At 29.7% G+C, this 24,287-nt stretch overlaps 1 protein-coding gene across 1 annotated transcript; it reads left to right on the forward strand.

Moving 5' to 3' along the window:
- The first annotated feature begins 339 nt into the window (after nt 1-339).
- On the forward strand, nt 340-23,173 carry LOC145202272 (uncharacterized). Its single transcript, XM_090079036.1, has 21 exons — nt 340-679; nt 4,893-5,087; nt 7,083-7,280; nt 7,516-7,710; nt 8,059-8,244; nt 8,378-8,626; nt 8,749-8,991; nt 9,251-9,517; nt 9,602-9,924; nt 10,293-10,422; nt 10,508-10,669; nt 10,779-10,943; nt 11,042-11,188; nt 11,339-11,429; nt 11,566-11,792; nt 12,094-12,237; nt 18,011-18,101; nt 18,289-18,515; nt 18,610-18,753; nt 22,541-22,631; nt 22,822-23,173. Exons 1-21 carry the CDS (start codon nt 436-438, stop codon nt 23,054-23,056), a joined length of 3,954 nt encoding a protein of 1,317 aa, XP_089935162.1. The 5' UTR covers nt 340-435; the 3' UTR covers nt 23,057-23,173.
- Nucleotides 23,174-24,287: the final 1,114 nt, after the last annotated feature.

Below are 24,287 nucleotides of genomic sequence, written 5' to 3' on the forward strand. Positions count from 1 at the left end.
AGTTTTTTTCTTATTCCGAGACTATCGGAATATCTATTATTAGAACTTTTATTTGAAGTGTCCACCTCTGTTATTTATAAATATAGGGGACTTTTGACTTTTTTCCCGAGAAAAAAAAATTCACATTCGTACCAGAGATAAATAAGACTACAAAACATTTTTACACAAAAGTTTTCTATAAGATTACCAAGATTTTATCAGTTGTGCATCTCTTGTGACCTCTTGAATACTTGGATTAAACTTAGAAAGATGTTAAAATAAAAACAACTTGAAAAAAAAAATTGTATTTGTTCAGCTGTCTTCAAACATTTAACGCGTATCTATTTTTACACGTATCTATTTGTTTGGAAACTATGATTCTGATTTAAAAGTTTCTACTGTCCTGTTCCCTGGTAGCATAATCTTTTCGTATCTCATAACTTCGAGTTGTGTGATATGAAGATTTTTTTACTATTTTTTAGCCTCTGCATTCTTCATTTTTCTTACGCATGTAGTTCGAGTTCGAGATGCTCATGGACTGTATGCTCTACTTCTTATTCAGAATTTTTTCCGAAACCGAGCCCAGGTACTTGTACTTTGCAAAAATCTCTTGGGACAAGTTCTATAACAACACACAGTAAAAGCAACGGATGCCCCGCAAGCCAACCATGTTCTGAAGCAGTGCGATATCGATCTTGGTGTAAGTTTCAATAAAAGTTTGTTTTTAATTTTTCTTCTTTAGAAAGAAATTATTTATTCAGTGAAGCTCTTCAATTCTATGTAAATTTTTGGAGTGCCTAAGTAAATCTGAATTAAATTTTTTTGCATGTTAAAAAAATTCTATGTTAAAGGGACAGCACGTAGATTTTAACTCTTAAATACAATATTAATACTAATACCGTATTTAATATTTTAAAAGTTATAATATATTAACAATCTAGCTCTCTACCACCTTTCATTGAAAAATATCATTCGTCTAACAGAGAACAGATGATTTGCAAGTTCATTTTCCGTAATAAAAACCTCTTTCCAATTGCAATTAAACCTCCTCCCTTTTGTTGACTTTTTCTATGATTCCAATTGTCACCACAACCAGTTTAACAAACCAAGATTTTTTGACCAAAAAACCCTAAAAACCCAAGGTTTTAGCAGTGGAAGATCTGGGGGTGGGGGGGTGGGAGGGCTATCAACTCCGGTAAAAAAAAAAAAACCGTTGTAAGTAGAATGATAGTCGTTATAAGCAGAATAGATATAGTAAGCATCAGCGTTTGGTTTGTTTTTTTTTTGTTAACAACAAATAATAACAAATAAAGTTCAAACTTATATACGAGTCTTTAAACAAAGGTTTGGGTGAGACAAGTTTACATACATACATCAATTTGTTATTTAACACTTGTAAGAAATATAAGATTAATGGTAATAATCGAATTGCAAATCTGTCTTATGTCTTCAAAGGTGAAAACAAAATAGCATAAGGTTAAAACAAAATAGCATAAGGTATGCAAAATATTTTTAGAATCTTGTAAACTTGTGTCCAAAAATATATAAAATATTTTAAGTTCCATTTATTTCAAATACAAAAGTTTGCACTTTATTTGTTATTACGAACTTTTTAACGTGTTTACAGCAACTTTAACGTGCTTACAGCAGCTTTAACGTGCTTACAGCAGCTTTAACGTGCTTACAGCAGCTTTAACGTGTTTACAGCAACTTTAACGTGCTTACAGCAACTTTAACGTGCTTACAGCAGCTTTAACGTGTTTACAGCAGTTTTAACGTGTTTACAGCAACTTTAAAGTATTATGATCTGATTTATTCTCATCAAACTAATTACTCCTCAGGTAATCAACTGATATAGAATTGGATTGATATTAAGTTTAAATATCTAGGCCAACAGCGTCCATCGCGCATATCTATCACTAACAAGATTTAATGTACGACAGACTCCATTAACAGTTTTGATCATTTTAAAAAAAAAAACTCCTTTAATCCAGGCTGATGAGTGATCTTTCGTTAGGAGCGTGAAACATGAAGTCAGCATGAAGACTTCATGGTTTTACTGGTTATTAGCATCTGTAATTCGACGTTTTTGTCTGGTGAAGATTAATTGACTTCAATTACTTGTCTTAAATCTCACGACTACATGTGTGCTATAAAATTATCTTGCAAAATTGGAAATCTGTTTCTTATTTGATCACTAAGTTCAACCATGACTATTAGTGAGTTCTTGAGAAGCTGGATTTCTTTATCTGCAAGTAGTCGTTTAAATTATGTTTTTATTTGTCCGCGCAGTTCAATTGAGTTTATTCTTTCACGTGGCTTTACATCAGGCCAGCAATAATCATGTGCTGAAAAGCTTCTTTAATATCAAACAAATTCAAAACAGTGCGATACTCGATATACAAGAATATTTTATGAAGACGGATGAATATATTTTATAAACTTTTTTTTTTGACTGAATTTCAACGTTGATGTGATTAATAAAAAATAAAAAACTAAACTAACCAAAAACTAAAGTATGAAACTTAAATGAAACATATCTTTTTACTATAATGACAAAAAGGCCTCATAAATGAGAGCTCGTCAAAGGAAATTGAAAATAATTGAAAAAAATATCTCTGATACTTAACATAAAAGCTGCAATATTAAATTACTATTTCTCATCCTTATAATTGTAATAACTTCTTTTCTCATTATCATAACTTTTTTTTTTAATTTGAATTATTCGATTTCATTATCATTACCGACGTTTTTTTCATATTATGTATCAGGTAAGAACTGCTATATGCAGTATAAATTTAAACGAATATATTCGTACAAGAATATTTTTTCGTTCAAACGAATAATATTTGTTCAAACGAATATTAGTTCGAAAATTATTCGAAAGAACGTTCAAAGGTTTCTAAAAATATAGGAGTCCTCTATAAGTCAAGAAATTATTTAAACAAAATTATTTTAATCCAACTCTATTACTCATTTATACATAGTTATATTAACTATGCAAATATTGCTTGGGGACGTACAAGCAAAAGTAAGTTGCGTACTCTTTACTATCGTCAGAAACACGCAATACGCTTAGTTTGTTTTGAAAATCGACTTACGCATTCTAAGTTTTTATTCAAAAGTATAAAAGTAATTAAGATTTACGAAGTGAATATATATAAAATATTATGCTTTATGTTTCAATGTAAAATCAATCCGTCCTTAGACGTTTTTAAAGATTTTATTACCTTAAAAACAAAAAATAAGTATACACTACGAAATGATAACTCACTCTTTGAACCCTTTTGTCGAACAAAATTCAATCAGTTCTGTATAGCTTATCGTGCACCCAATCTCTGAAACAAAATTGTTTTACCTAATTTTGATTTATCAATTACCTTCCCAGTCTTTAAAAAGAAATTAAAAAAATTCATTCTCTTTAATGACAATATGTTGAAATACTTTTAAAATTAAGAAATTTGTATAAACACGCTCTTTTGTTTTTTGTATTTTGTCATTTTTATTTGTCTATATCATTCAATGGCTTAAGTTATATTCTATTATAACTTTTTATGGTTCTGGCGACAAGATCATTAGATCTTCTATCAGATACCAAATTTTTATTTAAATTAGTCTACATATCACGGATTTTATTGCATCACGAAAGCATATATCTCGGATTTTGATGTATTACAAGAACATATGTCATGGATTTTGTTGTATTACGAGAGCATATATTACGGACTTTATTGTATTATGACTAATTAAATGTAAAACTGAAAAAAAAAAAAAAAAAAAAAAATATTCGTACGCCCATATTCGTTAAACGAGTATTCTTCCCTGCCTAGAGTGAATCCCAATAAGGATCAGTTTCTACTCATCCGTTTAGCTACAGAAAAGGGATGGGAAAATTAATCACATGAATTTGCGCAGTTTATAATTTAATTTTCCCGCGGCAGGATGTATGTATACATATATATATTCATATATAAATATGTGTGTGCGTGTGTGCGTGTACGTGTTTGTGTGTGTGCGTGTAAATATATATATACTACTTTTATTTACTTTTATTTTTGAAGTATCTTATTGTTTACCTTAAATGTATATTGAACGTTAAAATAACTAATCTCTCGGTATATAAAATATATTTTTTGTTTTTACTTTTTGAAAATTGTAGCAATGTGATTGGCTGCTCGTTTCGTTATTTGCTTTTTCACGAGAAAAAGTTAATTTCAAATTAACTTTTTCCCAAGACTGATATGATAGGAAAAACTGAGCTGCAAGAAAATTTAATTACAAGCTGCTCATGGTCACGTGATTAATTTCCTATCTCTTTCCCGGAGCTAAACGGATGAGTGGAAACTGACCCTAATTCGACCTGAGAAAGCAATCTGACGAATCCAATGATATATATTAACTAGATGTTTAACATCACAAAAATTCCGTAAGAAAAAGAGAATCAAGTATTTAAAGTTTTTAATGTCGGTAGCAGTTTTATTTAAACTGACATTTTTGCTTTGCTTTGATTCATAATTGCGTCATTTCGGGCTGGCAAAACAAATCTGGCTAGCAAAAAATTTACTTCACTGTGGTAGCGCTAGTTAAATATGTAGTTAATACATATCATTGGACGAATCATATTTTGCGTTTCAGACTGGATCTAGTCTAGAGACAAATAGCTAATTAAACAAAATCATAATACAGGGAAATAGGTCTACATAAAAGCTAGGTAGCATATTTGAAAGAAATATGCTTAGAAGTTTCTCCTTTCTGATAAATGTTTGTAAAATTTACAACCTCGAAAATGTTGACATCTCTGAGTTACAGCTTCTTAATGTATATTTCCAAAACAAGAAATCAATTCAAATTAATCTAAAAGTTTTCTAAAAAGATTTCGTTTTTGTGGATGTTTACATTTTTTAATATTTCAGGCTCATGCCAAGAAGTTTATAGTTGCTGGTGGAGTAACTGGAACGAGTGGTCAGGAAGCATAAACCATGGCTCATGTGGACCACAATATCGTTATCGAGTTGTACAAAAAGTTTTTCAATACACTGAAAAGCCAAGCTGCCATGGTAGCATCACAAGCTGCCACAGAGATTATGAATCTGAAAGCAGAACGTGGTGTAAGCAACTTTTTTAGGAATTTTAATTTAAGTTTAGCAATTATTGTATTACCACTTTTTAAAAGGAATCACAGCTTACTTTTGGTCTCAAATGATAAAATCATACAGTCTATCAGTTGCTTTAAAGTTTATTCATTTTAGTAGAACATTTTAGTAAAATTTAAGCAGTTCAGTTTTTTAACTGTTAAATTAATGTAAATTATTATATGGTGTTAAAAGTATATAGTTTAATAAAGTTACATAAGTTAATATATTATGTTATTAAAAATATATAACATTCATAAATTAACATAAATTAATATACAGTATTACTATAAAGTAATTGATTAAAGTGATTGAATGAAGTCATTGACTGCTTATTTCAAAAAACTAATTAACTGAAAGTTACTTTACAACCTTTATTTTCATCTACTTGAGTTTTTAATTTTCTCTGAACATCTGTCCACAAATATTTTTACTATTTCTAATCTTAAGGCTTATTCTATTACTCCTCTGAGGCATTCACTGCGCAGACCAAGACCAAGACCAACTCTCAGACCAAGCAATTCAAGTAAAATGAACTAATTGAATAAATTAATTGTTTATTTCAAAAAACTTCAATTAAAAGTTATTTTTCAATTGAAATGAAGTACAAATTACTGATTTTAATACTATAGCAATTGCTTTATTGTAATGCAGCTGCTATAAACAGAGAAAGTTCTGTGTCTAGATGTAAGTATCTGTCCACCAAAACTAAACAAATGTTTGACTGGAGAATTAGGTGGCATGCCCCTTTTTTAGCAAAAAAAAAAAAAAAAAAAAAAAGTGATAAGAAAACAATGGCTTAATGATGTGATAATGAATTAGACAACCAATGTTTGCAATATTTCAGTCAAAAACAAATCCATCTTATCAAGAATGTTGCAGTAAAGGGAATGAATAGTTTTACCAGTTAATTAATCATTTCATTTGTTAATTAATTTAATTATTTATTTTATTGGTTGTCAATTAAATGGTTAATCAACTAAATATGATCTATTGATTGTTTAATTTTGAATAATTTTTAATATTTTTTTTACTAATTTTAGATTTTTACTATTTTTGCATAAGAAAAGGTTTTAAAACTGATCTATAATATCATCAGTTAAGCTAGTATGTAATTTATTAACAAAAAAACTAGCAGAACTAAAGTTTCTTTTTTTTTCTGTGGAAAAGGGAAGAAAGCTAAGCATAGTAAAAAATATTTTCTTAAGAGTTTGGGATTTTTCCAGTACTTTCAAGTACTGCCATCTCACTTTTAACAAAAGTTGAGATCAACATTCTAATTTTTCTGTTTAACTTTTTTTTCTGAACATTTTGGTAGGTTTAGAGACTAAATCTGTCTCTTATGCTATATGCATCAAATTCAGGTGTTGTTTTTTTATGCTCAGGTTGAAATGAATGCACATGTATCTCACACTTATATATTACTTTTGCACCATCCACTTCTGGACTTTTGCAGAATATAATCTTAAATTTCTGATTCTTGTTTGTACTAATTAGGATTATCTAAGTACAAAATAGAACAACAATTTTTCTCATTCTTCTTTTGTTTATTCTTATAAAAATAGCTGCAAACAATATTTTGACTCTTATGCTAATTTGTTCTTTTAAATTATTTACAAGCAAATACTATGAAGTGTTTCAACAACACCAGTGATTTTTATTTCTTCTTTTCATAAAATCAAATTTGTTGAAAAGAAATCTATAGAGAGGAGGCACAGCTTCTGTGGATGATGAAACTTGTCATAGTTCTCATTCCCTTATAGTAGTAGATTTGTTGATTTCTTGTGTGAAACAGCAGCTATTGATAATAACTTCACAAATGGGCAGAAAGCTGTTTTTTAACAATTTAGTATATACTAGAATGCATATAAGATCCATCAGTTGCTGTGCAGAATGCAAAATTTCCTTTTCCTAAAATTAAGACAGGAAACAATACATCATGTATGTTAAAATAGTTCTGTTGTATTAAAGGTAGCTGCAAAAAAGCAAGCTCATGTGCTCTTTCAGAATGGGCATCATGGAGCTCACCTCCAAATCCAAACCTGTGTGTCAAGCAAAAGCGAGTACGTGAAATAATTGCTAGTTACATTTATGAAGGTCAGCAGACAAATTGTGATGGTATAACAGATAAATGTGTGTTTGGATCCTTAGAGGATGAAAGAGTGTTATGTAAGTCTTGTTTATCAATTTAAAAACTGTTTTATAATAATAGCTAAGATATTACTTTCTAAGATCTTATGTTAAGATATCTGATTTCTATATGAAATCTTATCTTATGTTATCTACAAATGCTTTGAATGAGGAAATTGATATTTTCCAAACATTATTTATTTTGTTTTAAATTAAAGTAAAATAAAATACTTAAGAATGTAAAAATCAGATTTCTTCTATTGCTTTTCTCTAGGTAACTGCCCTTACAAAGAATGCATAGAAGGTGAGTGGACTGAGTGGGAAATGCATATTTGGAATGGTAATTGTCCTACAGAGCGGCGACTTCAACATTATAGATCTGTTGAAAAGTATAGGATAGCTCATGTTAACTGTGATAGTGTAGGACCTAAAATATGCCCAGATCCTGTCGGACATATCAGAGAGAAAGGTATGGTCTCCTTCTAAGGATTTACTGTATCAGTAATTAAAACTCAAATTAAAATTATGATAAGATAAAAGAAACATTTTTATCATTCTTTTTACTTATAAAAAAGATAAAGTATCTACACAAAAAAATATATTCATTTTATAATCTTATTTATAGCCTACACCTGTTTAAAGATCCCTTTTTTTTATCCAATAAATGATAATGAAATTATGTAAATACTCATTTCATACTAGCAATAGAAATTTCCAAAAGGATGGCAGAATTAGTTTTTTAAAATTTAGATTTATTATGATATTTACATTTACAATTAGGATGACAGAAATCATTTTTTTAAATTAACTTTTTTAGAGATTACATGTCCTCAACTCCCTTTGGACCCACATGGCATACATGATGATGTTTGTAATGGTGCTAGTAGTAAATGTCAATCAATTTGCACTATGTCTTGTAAAAAAGGTTTTAAGTTGATAGGCAATCTCTACATAACTTGTCAAGGAGATGGTAAATGGAGTGGATTGCCAGGAAAATGTGAAGGTAGTTAAAAATTCTTTTTAAATTAAACTACTTGAAAACTGTTCAAAAGTTAATCTATAGTAGTCTATGGCTGTAAATATAAAAAAAATCCAATGAATATTGCTATGTTAAAAATCAAGTTTTCTTCTTTTAGATATAGAGCCACCAAATATTGTTTGTCCAACATTGACATCAGAGTACTTTAACTTACCAAACAAGAACTATGCCATGATTGATCTACTTGAGGCAACAGCAACTGATAACAGTGGTCTTAAGCCTGAAATAACCATGGATAAGTCTTCACCACTGAAGGTTTTTGTAGGAAATCCAGTTCGTGTGTTATATACAGCAACTGATTCTTCAGGAAACAAAAGATCTTGTGAAGTGCATCTATCAGTCAAAGGTTAATTTTTTTTTTAGAAAATGAAGATATGATGTTTTGACAATTTTAAGGAGAAAAATAAGTTTAAGATAATAATTTAATGTTACTGACACCTATATAAGACTGTTTTTTTTACTATTTAGACAATGAGCCACCAAAAACTATCAGTTGTCCAAGTGATATGGTTATAGAAACAGGTCAGGTTCCTCATCAACTATTTTGGGATGAGCCAAAATTTCATGACAATGTTGATGAATCACATGTAAATATCAACCCTAGCCACCAGAGTGGTAGCTTTTTTCCACGAGGAAAACATAAAATAGTATATATAGCAAGAGATCAATCTTTTAACAAAGTCCAATGTGTATTTACTATACAATTAGACTGTAAGTAATCCATCTTTTTAAAATTTATTGACTAATGTTAAAATAAATATATGCTATGAGCAATATCATGTTACTAAATATGTCTGCTATAGTCTGGGTGACTGAACATTTTATTGAAAACAATTATTCATTTTAACTTATTTATACAGTATTGGCTGCAGTATAAAATTTTTATATAAACTTTTTTTTTACTCTTAAAAGTTATTGAGTTTCATATAACTATGTTAAATTATGACTAAGTAAACCTCTTCAAAAATAGTAAAAGCTTGTACATTATACGATCCACCAGAAAATGGTGCCTTAAATTGCAATGTTATGAAAAATGGAATTGCTGAAACACATATCTGCACAGTTTCATGTAAACCTCATCATTGGTTCTTAGAAGGTGATGATTTTCCTCAACTATACAACTTTTATGTGTGTGGTGAAGATGAGCAATGGAGAGGACAAAATGAAATTACTTCATCAAACCCGGTATTTTTTGTTCCTATACAAAGAGGAATCAAGCCTTGGCCAGACTGTTCAGGTAAATTATCCTTCAGTTTTTAAATAAGTTTTTAATTGTCAAGTTCTTGTGGAAGTTCTGAATTTATTAAGTACTTTTGTTTAGTTGGAGAAGTTCCTGAAAATATTAAAACAAACTTCCAAGTGTATGCAGGAAAATGTGTTGATGAAGTTGAACAGCTGCAGATGAAGCAAGCATTTATAAATGCTATGAAAAATGACTTTGTTATTGATAATTTGTATTGTAAAACATCTGCTGATCATTGCACAGTTGATAATCTAGTGATTATATGTTCTTCAAACTCATATTCTGCAAACAACATGATCATTGAATTTACTCTAAATGTTCGTGGCCACTCTCAAAACATAAATAAGCTTCAAATTACACATGATTCTATTACAGCATTAAAGTCCACACTTAATGAAAAGGTTTTTATACAATCTGTTATTGTACTAACTATGCTTTATTTTTTAGTTTTTTTTTAATGCACTCTATAAATATATATATATATATATATATATATATATATATATATATATATATATATATATATATATATATATATATATATACAAAAATATGTATAATTTAGTCATATAAATATATACTTTTATTTAAAAAGTATGTATATGAAAAATCAAATCAAAATCTATATTATTTTAGCTTTAGGCCTAAATTACAAGTGTTTTTTTCATTTCTAATTAATAATAATTGTTGAAATACTGGAATCAGTTTGAAACTCCTGTTATAGTAATTTTAGTTTCAGTTTTTTTTTAAAAAAAAAATTAAATTTCAGGTTTTCAAAGCAAATGTTATTGATGAGAAAGATTTCACATCATATGAATCCATAATAACATGCAAAGATGGTTACGAGCTTGTAAACATCAATGGAAGTGATAACAACAAAGGAAGTATAAATCGATGCAGTAAGTAAAATGTTATATGTAAACTGCTCTTATTTATGCTGAAATGTATTTGAATTTTGACACTTGTTCATCTTCTTTTTTTAAGTTCAATGTGCAAAAGGAACATACTTTGATCGGAATATTTCCAAATGTAAAGTGTGTGAAGTAGGTACCTATCAACCAAATGAAGCTCAAATGTCTTGTGAAAAATGCTCAGAAAACACTTCAACTAATGGCATTTATGCTCATGATTACTATTCTTGCAAAGGTAAAATGTTTTTAATAAACGTTTCTGCAAATATTAGATAAAACTCTGCTAGTTCATAGGTAATGAAAAAATAATTTTTAACTGTGAATTAGTCTTTTTGTTTGAGTAGAGATCTGCAAACCTGGTACTTATTCCTCCAATGGTTTGGAAAATTGCTTTGCATGTCCAATTGGTACTTATCAACCAATGAGTAAAAGCACTGAGTGCTTTCCTTGCCCAGCTGGAACAGTGAGTGCAAATGTTGGATCCACAAGCCTTACTGATTGTTTATTACGTAAGATTCTCTAATACAACAAAGTTTTTTAATAAAACAATAAAGTATTTGCAAATAATTACATAAATCTCTGTAACATTTACATGCTGCTTATTTAGCTGGTATTGAAATTGTCATACGTTCTGAGGGATTTGGGGATCCATATATTACAAAAGGCACTGGAATTTCATCCATTTATGTAAATAATATTCAATACAGTTCAATGAAAAGAGGAATGAATTTTGTTGCTTTAAATGTTTACACTGGTAAGACATGTTTAAAAAAAGTTCATGATGTACTACGCTGATTCATATTCCTTTTAAGTTTAAATTCTACTTTTCAAGAATAATGTTAACAGATATGAGAATTATTCAAAAGATATTTAATATTCTTGTTTTTGAAACTTATAAACATAGGAGCATTAGTAGATAGTGTGGCATTTGACTGGCATGGTGACTTTCAAGCATGTGATAAGACATATGACTGGTTCCAAGCATTAAAAAACAAGTATGCTTATTCAAGTTTATAAATAGTTTAAAACAACAAAATTTTTCATTTGTTCTCAAAACTGTTATAAGTTATTGCAAAATTAAGCTTTTTTTTTTTATCATAGATTAAATCTTTTAGACTTAATCTTTTGTAGTTCAATTGTCTTGGTTGCAGCCCAGGATGAAGCCACTTATTATGCATTTGAAAAATGTTATTACACGCTTGAATCACTTGGTGGAAAACATCCTTTTCAAAGAGAATATCGATCATCTTTTGCAATGATTGGCTACAAAGGTTTACATTCTGTTACATGGGTACAGCAAACAAAAAGCAGCTTTGGAAAAGGACCTACTATTCTGACAGAGAATATAAAATTGCGAGGTATGTTTTATTTTAAAGACTTTACTGTATATTTACATTCCGTTATAGTTATTTAAATTTTATGATAGATGGTAAGGACGGTAAAACTGAGAATAAATATTTTTGAAATAGAGCTCAGCAAAAACCTAAATAAAAGTGAAAAGGTTTTACTTTAAGCTAAAAAATGAAAAATAAAAAAATGAAGAGAAAGTTTTAAACTGAGAAAGCTTTTAAAAAAAAATTTCTGTAAATTCAGAAATGAATTTTGGGTGACCCCTAACTGATTATTAGATAATTTATTTCACCTATAATTTATTTGTAGGAGGTGTTGAAATTTTTATTCACTCTGAAGGATGCGGGGATCCAAATATTATAGGATGTGGCACTTCAAAAATTTATGTGGATAACATTCAATATGGCTTGATGAAGCGAGGAATGAACTTTGTTGCTATAAATGTGTATACGGGTACGTGATATTTCAAAGTACGCACTGTTCAATATGATAATTTTTCTTAATTTTAGAGCAATAACATTTAGGGGTCCTCAAAGATTCATGAAGTTGTTTAAAACTGTTGTAAATGGCTAAAAACATATCCATGTTGCTAAAGCTACTTTATGTAGTAATATCAAGCACATTAGTACTAGTATTAGTAGGATAATTTGATTTGTTCTAAAGAATAATCTTTGAATATATCTTGTTATTAGGATCTTAAAATATATAGCTTTGTTTAAATATATGTAATGGCCCATGTGGTTTTTTAACAAAATTAAAAACAAAACAAATAAACAAGATTTTTGGATTGTGAAACTACACTTAACCCCAAAATTAATACACCATTTATAAATTCCAACTTATTTTGAAAACTATTATGTATTTCCCAGATTTATCAATTACAAAGATTATAATAATGTTTGTTGTTACGCCTTTTGCAGGTTTATTCCGTTTCCCTTGTTTAATTTTGAAATTATAGCAGCTTTTCATAAGTAGCATGTTTTGCTGTAATTAAACCTCACTTCTAAAAGAAAAGTATGTATTGGTTTTAAATTGTTTTAACAATAGAAAAGATAACTGTCATTTGAGCAACACATCTGTTCGCAATGCAGCGTTCTAGACAAAATTTAATTTGTGATGAATGTGTTGCAATTGTTACTTTGTCCAATTAAAGATTAACAAATTGTGAACTTGGTAGAACAGTTGGAGTGTCTCATACAACAGTTGTTAGGGTTCTAAAAAGGTTTGTAGAGACCAATGATCACGCTAGACAACTTGGCCATAGCAGACCACGAAGGACCAATTTTTAATGCTTCAAACACTGAGAGAACAGTTCACTACTGCATGAAGTCTACAAATGCAACTTGCTGAGGTTCATGGAACTGCTGCTAGTCAAGATTCTAAAGAAGAAGACTTTGTGCTTTAAATTTATGACCTTGGGCAGCAGCTACTGATCCCAGATTGTCTGTAGACCACCAAAGAAACGGCTGGCTTTTGCAAGGAGGAATTTGAACTGGAAAATTAGAGACAGGTGTTATTTACAGATGAGTCAAGTTTTTGCCTTGTAAGTTCTGATCACTCTCCAAGAGTGTACAGAAGACCAAATGAAAGATATTTCGCTTGTAACATTTGAGAAACCACTTTATATGGAGGCAGCTCATTTATGGTATGGGGTGGAATATCTTTAACAGCTTGTACAGAGCCTTTTATTGTTGATGATGGATGTCTGAGTTCTCAACAATACATAGCAGACATTTTAGAACCTTTTGTGGTACCTTTTGCACTGTACATTGGAAATGCCTTCCTTCTTATGCAGGATAATGCTAGACCACATACAACACATATTGTTACTGAATACTTAATTAATGTTAATAATCAAGTTTTGAACTGGCCAGCTTGAACTAGAGCGTTTTTGGGAAAAATTTGGATGTTGTGTAAGAATCAATATCCACCACATAATAGCCTAGATGAGCTGCGACAAAGTCTTACATGTGTGTGGGAAGATATCTCTCAAAAAAACAATTAGATCTCTAATTGAAAGTATGCCATGGCGCTGTCAGGCTGTAATAACATCAAGAGGTGTTAACACTAGTTATTGATAAATCAAAAATGTTTCAGTTTAAGCTGTATTAGTGTGCATAACAATAATCAATTTACTTTATTTTATCAAACGAACCATATTTTTGGTTTTAGTTTTTTTTTTTCACTTTCCTCAAAGTCAATTTTATTATTATCATCTAAACAATTGTGCTCATGTGTTCTAATATGTTTTGCCAAATATTTTAGTATGTTAATATAAATATGTCTTAACATGTTTGCCAAAATATATGATAGTATTGACGAACATTAAAATAAATCAAAATGTGGTGCGTTAATTTTACAGTCAAGTGTACAATCTACATTGAAATGTTTTGTCCTGCACTCAATGTTAGTTTTGTAACAGCTTTTTGAACCTCAAAACCTGATAGATTTTACACAAATTGTCAAGAAGAACAAAATCCATCAAGTTACTGTTGGTGCATTATTGCTCTTACAACACAAGTAAAAGCCTAATCTTCACCTCAAATGAGAAGTGAATGGTTTAGGATAATCAACGATAAGTGTCAAATTAGACCTAGATAAAAGATCCCAAAGGGTGCTCAAAGCTGACCTTCAATTGCGCAAGCTTCACTTGTGTATTTGGTAGGTCAGAATTGGAATAGTTCATCAAGTGAAACAGGTAATCTATTGCTGCCAAAATTTATTGTGCTCAGCTCAAACATATCCACAAATCTCTACTAAAATCTTGCCCAGCACTGCTAAATCAAAGAAATATTCCTCTTCTCCTCAAAAACACCAGACATCATGTGACAAAGAACATTCAACAGAAGGCTCAACAGTAACTGTTTGAGCTGGAATAGGAAGTTCTACCTCACCCTCCATATTCACCAGAAATCCTTCCTACAGATTATTACTATATATTCAGAGTTGTGGACAATTTTATGAAAAACAATCAGTTTCATAATGAACACAGCTGAAACAGGAAATTGACAGATTTCTTACTTCCCAGAGCAGACAGTTTTAGCAGAGAGGCATTAACTCTTAGAAGATAGATGACAGTTAGAATTGTAAAAGTGAGTACTTTGGCTATCAAAGCTTTTAAATATTTGACAGACTGGAAAAATAACTTATTTAAAACAACTATATTGATAACAATTACATATATAAAAAAAAATTTATAGATAAAAGTTAATAAAGATACATTTGAACTCCTATAATGCAATTCGAACTCCTATAATTCGAAAGATTTTTTATTTTGAACAAGTTCTTTGGTCCTGTCAGAGTTTACTAGCAAACACTGACAAGAAAACTCCTTAAATTTGAACTCTCATACTTTGAAAAATCATGTAAGTTGAACAGATTCTTGGGTCCTATGGACATATTTTTCATTATATACTTCAAATTTTGCTTTTAAAATTGGAGTTCTTTTTATCTTTTGTTATTTTACTATAGTTAATTTGAATGCTGAGATTCAAATGCTTCAATATGCTTGAGTCTTTTAAAGTTTCTTTGAATTTGTTTACTCATGGCAGACATGAATAAAATGGCTGCAAAAAGAAAGGATAATGAGATTACTTTGAAAGTAAAGTATAGCACGTTAAAGAATTAGAAAAGGGTAGACTGAATAAAGATGAAGCAAACCAATTTAGCATTCCTGTTAGTACTCTTGCTACTTGGAAGAAAAATGAAAAAAAGATGTTTGATGCTTTTGAAATTCATCATTAAAGCGTCAACATGTCAAAACAGGAATGTAGGAAAAATATAATCAAATCTTGTTGAAGTGGTTTACATCAATGGGTAATAACAACATTCCTGTTAGTCGTCCTATTCTTTTAAAGAAAACTCATGAATTTGCAATTGCATTCAAATTTTAAAGCATCAAACGGACGGTTGAGAAGTTGGAAGGAAAGGTAAATGGTTGAGAAGTTGGAAGGAAAGGTAATTTTCCTTGAACAATATTCTGTATTTCAAGCCAAAGTAATGTCAGATAGGCTATAAAATTTATCGTCTCTTTTTTAGTTGTGGCGCTACCTTCAAAGAGGTCTCTGGAGAGTTAGGAAAAGTTATCAAGGTATGACTGCACCTTGGGAAGAAACAACCTTACCAACAATATTAGCTGGATAAAAAATAAAATATATTTTCAATGCAGACGAATTTGATCTCTTCTATGAAGCATTTTCATCAAAATCTTTTCATTTCTGAGGTAAACAGTGTTCAGGGGAAAAAAAAGCAACAAAGAATGGTTAACCGGGATAGCTGCATCAAATGTTCTTAGTGAAAAGATCCTGCGTCAAACGCTCTCAATGAAAAAAAAATTGGTGGTTGAAAAGTCTCCCTACCCAAGATGCTTCAAGCACATTCATAATCTTCCTTGTAGATATCACAAAAAAAAAGCATGGATGGATGGAACACTTTTTGAGGAATAATTGTGCAAGCTTGATCATAAGTTTGAAATGCAAGGAAGAAAGGTTGATCTACCTCATCCAGTAGTCTCAGGACTAAAAGCTATTGATTTACAATTTTCACCACCAAATACTACTTCCTGTACACAGCCCATGGAACAGGGAGTTATCAGAAATGCTTGTTTTAATTAGGCCGAATCATTATTGAATGTTTTTATTTTGCAATAGAATGCATTTATTAACTAAAAAAAAGATTTTTTTTTCCTATAATGAACACCTATAACATATACATAAATTTATGTGTAGAAGTTTTAAAGAAACAGTTTAACGCTTCAGAATCACATGTAAATTTGAAATATTGTCATTAGAGTATGAATACCAATACTAATATGTTAATATATACCAAATATATATACTAAAATATATACCTCAATATATAATTTTTTCCTTTATTCTTTTATAAGAAAATATAATACATGTATAAAAAAGTTTTTTTTTCTCAGGTTTTTGAAAGGTAAATACCAATCCCTAGTATTTTGGAAGATAATAAGAGCTATAGAAAAGGGTAAACAACTGCCCCCAACATTAATCCTCAAAGCCATGATAATGCTCAAAACACTTTGGAATGATATAACTGAGAAAACAGTCATTAGCTGTTTTTGCAAGTCAGGAATCTCAGTGGAAGCTTGGAAAGGTGCTTTGGATAACCATAATGACCATTTGAAGAGATGATGGATAATGGTAAGAATGACAATGCTATAGAAAAGTTAGAGTTTGACATGAAGCAACTTTGTAATTCAAGACTAGACTTAGCCCTTGAAAACCTTGATAGTAAGCAACCAAAAAATCTCAACCATTGTCCATTAACAAAATAATTAATGAATACCTGAACCCGCATCCCAATCACTGCCAATGTGAAATGAAGTTGATTGGGCAAATTGAAATTTTGAACTGATTAACCTTGTTTACAATTGACTTAGAATTAGAGTCCAAACTTTTGAATGTCACTAACAAAATCAATCAAAGATGATTGGACAAAATGAAGCAATCTTCTATTACTTAATTTTTTCAAAAATAGTACTGATTCTCATATATGTAAAGCATAGTTATATGTGTATCCTTACCTATAGCCTGTGGAATATTCTACACTGTTAAAAAACCTTGCTTATTTTTTCTTTACAGTATGACCAATACAACTAATACAATGGTTTAGCCAGTAGGACCAATACTGTGACAAATGACTACTTCCTTACACCACATAATCTATGATGAATTAACCTAAATTGACCCATCCTAGATAAAAAATCTAGGAAAAAATGAATGAAAAATAAAAATATGTAAACATAAATATTTCTAGTTGTATTTTTTGTTAAAACTTCATACTTATTAGTATAAGTAATATAAATAAAATAGATATTATTACAACTCATTTATTAACATTAATAATATTTATTATTATGTTTTTGATACCCTACTCAGTAGTTTAAATCACATTTACATTTTGAAGGGAATATTAATCATAACATTTTGTCAGACACTGTAGATCTCAAAATTATAAAATATTGATTTTTTTTAGTTTTAATAAATCAACTTGAGTTTTACTTAAACTTTGTATTTAAAAGTTAACTTTTAATTATGAAAAGTAAAATGAATTTAGATTCAAATGTAATTTATAGTAATATACCCTAATTTCAAACAAATTCATCATTCTTAGAAGATTTCTAAGTTGTACCTATTTTCTTACAAGTTTAAACTGAAATACTAAGTCATTAGATTTAAAAATTATTATCTGTTGAAAATTACAGGTATATTAGTAGAAAGTGTGGCATTTGACTGGTATGGTGACTTTCAAGCATGTGATAAGACATATAGTTGGTTCCAAGCTTTACAAAATGAGTATGTTTATTAAAGTTAGTAAATTTGTGAATCTTTAGACAGTGGACTTCCACATTTGTTATCAAATCACTTTCTACAATATTGCATTTTGTCGATTGAAAAACTCAGTTGTTTTTTTTTTTTTGTTGTTGTTATGGTTTATCAAACAGTTATTTCATATAAAACCTATTAACTTTATCTTTTGTAGTTCAATTGTCTTGGTTGCAGCCCAGGATGAAACCACTCAATATGCATTTGAAAAATGTTATTACACGCTTGAATTACTTGGTGGAAAACATCCTTTTCAAAGAGAATATCGATCATCTTTTGCAATGATTGGCTACAAAGGTTTACATTCTGTTACATGGGTACAGCAAACAAAAAGCAGCTTTGGAAAAGGACCTACTATTCTTACAGAGAAAATTAAATTACTGCGTATGTTGTTCTGTTTAAAAAATTTTGCTGGATGGCTTTCAGTTAAAGTTTTAGTAAAATATTAAGTAAAATGTTAAGAAAATTGCTTTTGCAGGAGGCATTGACATTTTTATTCGTTCTGAGGGATGTGCTGACCCATATATCACAGGATGTGGCATTTCAACAATTCATGTGGATAAAATACAATACAGTTTGATGAAGAGAGGAATGAACTTTGTTGCTATAAATGCATTTACAGGTATGAAATATTTAAAGCTAGACACTGTATATATACAAATTTGTTCTTAAGTAAAGTTTCTTTTTTCATATATTATGTATTTTAGGGTATCTTAAAATAGCTTTTTGAGAAATCCTAACAACTTTCATAATAATTATACGTCTATAATAAAAAACTCTTAATTTATATATAAATAAAGCTGGATATTTTATGGTATTTAAATAAAGTTTTGTCCAAAAGCTGTTTAAATTTAAAGTAAATGACTAAAAATGTTTTCAAGCTTGTATAGCTGCTTGGGATCAATTATAGTATTAGAAGTTAGTTTTTGCAAGAAAAATTCTTTATTATCTTTGAGATTTGTAAATGCATAACTTGAAACGTGTAATTGTTGTTTCAAGTGTAATAAAGTGTAATATGTGTAATGGACATGTGTAATAAAGTTGTTGTTTCTAAACAAAAATCATAAAAAATCAAAAATGAACTTTTTTAGTATGAAAAGTGCCTTTTGTAAGTCACTCAAAAGAGCCATGAGCTTTATTAACTTGTCATATAGAATTCAATTGTGTCAGTTGCTAAATTAGTTGATAGATAACCAGGCTGGGGGATTTCTCTTTTAAAAAATTAAACACTCTATTGCTTCGAGTAGCAGTACCTCCAATAGTGACAACAGGCTATCCTTAAATGTTATGACCAATCCCAATGTTATGACAAATGAGACAACTGTCATTAACGATGAATGATACTTTTTGAAAGTATACGTGATATTAAGCAAGCATTTGTGTTTGTTCTGTCCAATACTCAAATTTTTGAACTTAATACAGTGATTTATCGATTGCTGCCCTGTAGGTTTGACTACAAATCCATCTGTAAGTTTTGTTATTCATTATCAAATATAGAAATACTTAATTGGCTTGGCTGCAGTAGTTATATTTTAACTTCATCGTAATCATTACTTTATTCAGTTTCAAATGCTTAAAGTTAGGCAGACTGTTAATCGCTGTTGCTGTCATGTTCCAGATACCAGTCTTTTTTATGTTGTTTAGAAGTGGCACAACCTTTTATGATTAAAACCAGCTTGTCTACTCTGTTAAAATCTAGATTTTGTTTGACATTTTTTAGTTACAACTAAGATTAAACTTCAGAATGCTCTTTGTTCTAAGGCAAAGGTCGGTGGAAATAATACAAAACATGAGACTCCAAATAGACAGGTTTTACAGTTGTATCATTTTTAGAAATGAACTTACACAAGCATAAGATGCTTACATAAGTTAAAGAGACGAGTCGAAGCGAGCCATATATGACACGATCCTATTCGAACTTAGAGCTTAAGCAATAAGTCTTTAGTCAATAATATTAAGATACAATTTGTGGCGATTTTCGCTAATTTAAAACAGTTTCATGGCTCATGACACGTATTTCTGGCACGTTTGCAACACTCATGGTTTTTGGTATGTACAGGATCTTGTTCTGAAGCCATATTTGTACCGAATTTGCAAATGTGAAGAAGCCAAAATACATACCGATCATTAGAATGCTGCTTTTTAATAAAAGGGAGCAACCGTTTTACCAAAGATTCTTCAAGGTACACCTTTTGATTAACAACCATTTTGCTCGGTTCAATATAATAATTGGAGATTCCAGAAGGCGAAATGGTAACCAGATTATTAATTTATCTTCATATTTTATTTGACCATATTATTTGACACTGTTATTTGCTTTATTTCAGTCACTGGAATAAAAAATATCAGACAAATTAGCATTCAATAATGTAAAGTACAACTCATCATCAATTAAAAATTTGTAATTTTTATATTTGAAATATTGGTTGCGGCATTTCTGGCGAGCTACCGAACGTTGTACAGGTGATATATTCGGTCTTTTTAATCTTTTAAAGCAAATAATCGGGTTTTTCATTTTCTTGAGTATATTTGAAATCGTTTACTAGCTATATTTGAATTTTTTTTTGATGCTATCAAACATTCGTTTAAGTTGAGCACAGTTACTAGGAGTTTTAAATTTTGGCTTTCGACCGCCTCTTTTCTTTCTAGTAACATTTTTTCCTTTGTTCTGCATGTTTGATTAAAGTATAAATCGTTGAACGAGCTTCACCTTCATCTTTAAAGGGCTTCCAAATAAAGGCTTTACCATTTTCTTTTTGGAAATTGTAAAAAGCGTACCCACGGGATTTCAAGTTCGACCACGGACGTATAAGAGGTTGTTTTTTTTCCAAACCATGCTCGTTGCAAATTTTTACAAATCTTTTGTTTTACACAATAGAAATTTAATTCTCTTCAAGTCTGTCGGATTCGTCGAAAATATTTGGTCTCGTCTAACCAGTTACATCAACTTCCTTTTAGTTATTAAAGATAACAGCAATAGAACCAAATTTTAAGCTTAATTTTGTATATGTAGACATTCTTAATACTTTTAAAAATAACGCTGATGATGATATAGAAGTTGAGATCATTTACTACTTTAGTACATGTATAAATAGAGATATAATAAATAGCTACCTAAAGCACAATGGTTCATGACCAGGGAACTACTCCATCTATTATATTGCTGTAGACTTCCAGTTTATGAATATTACAGAATTTTCTGTTTTTATGTTTAACAACAGAAATATATACAGTTAAGGATAAATAACTTATACATAAAATGAACATAAATACAATAAAGAAAAAAATAATTTGTCACAGTTTTAAAGAATTTAGCAAAGCCAATTTAAGGCAAACCGCAAGAATAACTAAGTATTTAATATTAACATAAAATGATTTACCAGCTATATATAAACTAATTTTTATTTGACAAAAACAAATGGGTTATTATGTGCTTTTTACAACAAATGAAATATTATATGAAATATGAAAAACGAAAACATGAAATATCTGGCCGCGTTTTGCAAGATAATTTTAAATTTGAATAACTTTTTAAAAGGTTTTGCTCTATCAAATGAATTATAAAAAAGCCCATTAGAGAATACACCTATTAAAAAAATAATGCATAGTGGAATATATATTATAGAGCTTGTAGAGTAGTCGAGGCAAAAAAAGTGACAATCAGAAAAAGTAATTAAAAAAAAAAAAAAAATGAAGGCTGGTGAATGAAGGAGTTGAATGAAACCAGATCTTGACAAAAAAATTTATTTAAGCTTTTTTATATTTTACTATACTTTTTTTAGTCATTTTAAAATTATCCTTACAGGTCATTGACAGACTTTGTTTACACGAAAAAAGTTCCCAAATTAACAAATGTTTATCTTGAAAAAAAAGCTAAAATCTGTTCGTACCGACAACTCATTTCCATCACCTTGATGTAATTTGTTTAGTAATTTGTCAACACGCGAAGTAGTTACTTTATCCTGAACAGTCTTATTAGACAAATGTTTTAAAAGTTTAAACTAATACCACGTGATCAGAGTTTCTGTTTTAAATCTATCGGCAGCCATTTTAATAGATTTTTTGTTGAGGGGTAAAAAGTTAGAGCTTGTCGGAAACTCGCATGGCTCGCTGATTTCTGCGGCCTCTTTGATGTTAAACAATCCAGTTGTTTAATCCAGTTGAGTTGCACGTCCATTTCTTATACGTCCATGGTTCGACTGTTTAAACATTATTTTGAAAATGTTTGATAAATAAGTACGTATATGAATAGAAAGCTTAAGAGTAGCTAAGAGTACTATTTAAAAAAATAAATAAATCAGGGTGCAAAACTAAGTTACTATATGCAAAAAAATTTTGTCGTATTTTATTGTACACATGTTACTAAGGGCTAAGCAATTGGATAACAAATTGTCTACTACAAATTACAGGTGCGTTTATAGAAAGTGTGGCATTCGACTGGCATGGTGACTTTCAAGCATGTGATAAGACATATAGCTGGTTCCAAGCTTTAAAAAATGAGTATGTTTATTAAAATTAGTAAGTTTGTAAATCTTTAGACAGTGGACTTCCACATTTGTCATTAAATGTACCAACATTTTCTACAATATTGCATTTTGTCGATTGCAAAACACAGTTTGTTTGTTTTTTTGTTGCTATGGTTTATCAAACAGTTATTTCGTATAGAACCTATTAACTTTATCTTTTGTAGTTCGATTGTCTTGGTTGCAGCCCAGGATGAAACCACTCAATATGCATTTGAAAAATGTTATTACACGCTTGAATTACTTGGTGGAAAACATCCTTTTCAAAGAGAATATCGATCATCTTTTGCAATGATTGGCTACAAGGGCTTACATTCTGTTACATGGGTACAGCAAATGAAAAGCACCTATGGAAATGGACCTACTATTCTAGCAACGACTATTAATTTGCTACCTGTGTAGTTATTTTCAAAGACTTAAATTTCCTTTATACTGATTTTCTGTTAAAGTTTTTGTAAAAGATGATAAAACAAAGAATAGTTATCAATATTCTTCAATAAATAACTGACTGAAGGATAGATAGAATAGATTTTTTATTTTTTGACGAAAATGAAATTTTTTTTTAACACGCTGTTTCTTGCGACATTTTATGTTGTCTTTTACATAGAGACTGATGTTTTTGGAGGAGATGGTGTCTCCAACGGTTTAGCAAAGCGAGTCGCTAATCCAGAATCTTCGCTTCTTATTCCCCTCCTCTCCCTCAAACCTGGTTGCGCCAAATTTAAAAATAAGTGAAAATCCAATTTAACTTTATATGAAATCTGTTGTGTTGTGGATGTGATCTATATATGTTACAGACGGATATTCGTATTTGTTACGGACATAAAATACTTTGGTATGAGATGTCAAACAGTTTCTAAAAGAAATTAAGTTTATGGTTTGGTACAACTTCCAAGACATGTAATTTTGACATTTAAAACGGATAAATCTACATATGCAAAACTCCTACGTTAAATTCTTCTGAGTAAAAATCATAATTTAAAAGACAATTCGTGAACTACATAATCCTTTTATATCAATATATTCATCCTTTTAATTTTACATCGGTAACTATGCCCTAAAGTGCTTCAAAAAGATATACTTTTCAAAAATTTAATTCACGTTTTTTCTTATAAAATGCCTTAACCTTGATACTGCTGTTCGAATTTTTTTATTTCACGATTGGACCACTCAATTAATCCCCACATCGAGATAAAACTTTTCAGGTTATCTTATTCTATGAATTTTAAATATTGACCTTTATTTTTTCAATTATGAATAATAAACAGTAATTACAGAAGAAAATTTACTAAAACGTATACCACAATATGATTGGTATGTGGCAATCGACAGATTAACATCGATCGAACAGTCTTGATTGATCTGTTTTCTCGATTAACCCGTTGAAGATTCAACAAAAATATTTCAAATTAAGAAATAACACGAGTCTTCTGGTTATTGATTTTTAACAAGACTGGTATTGGAAACTTCTTCAGCAACAGCTTTTAAATAATGGCGTGTACATCACCACAAATCTTAACATAGTTTTAATGACATTTTAAACCATTTTAACATAAAAAGATTGGTTTGAAAATAAAAATCATTAATCAAAAGTGTAAATGTAATCAATAAAATCTTGAAAAAATAAAAGAAT

Source organism: Hydra viridissima, unplaced genomic scaffold, assembly GCF_058129835.1.
Source record: "Hydra viridissima isolate aposymbiotic clone 2 unplaced genomic scaffold, HvirCarnegie_v1 scaffold_2, whole genome shotgun sequence".
Lineage (NCBI taxonomy): Eukaryota > Metazoa > Cnidaria > Hydrozoa > Anthoathecata > Hydridae > Hydra > Hydra viridissima.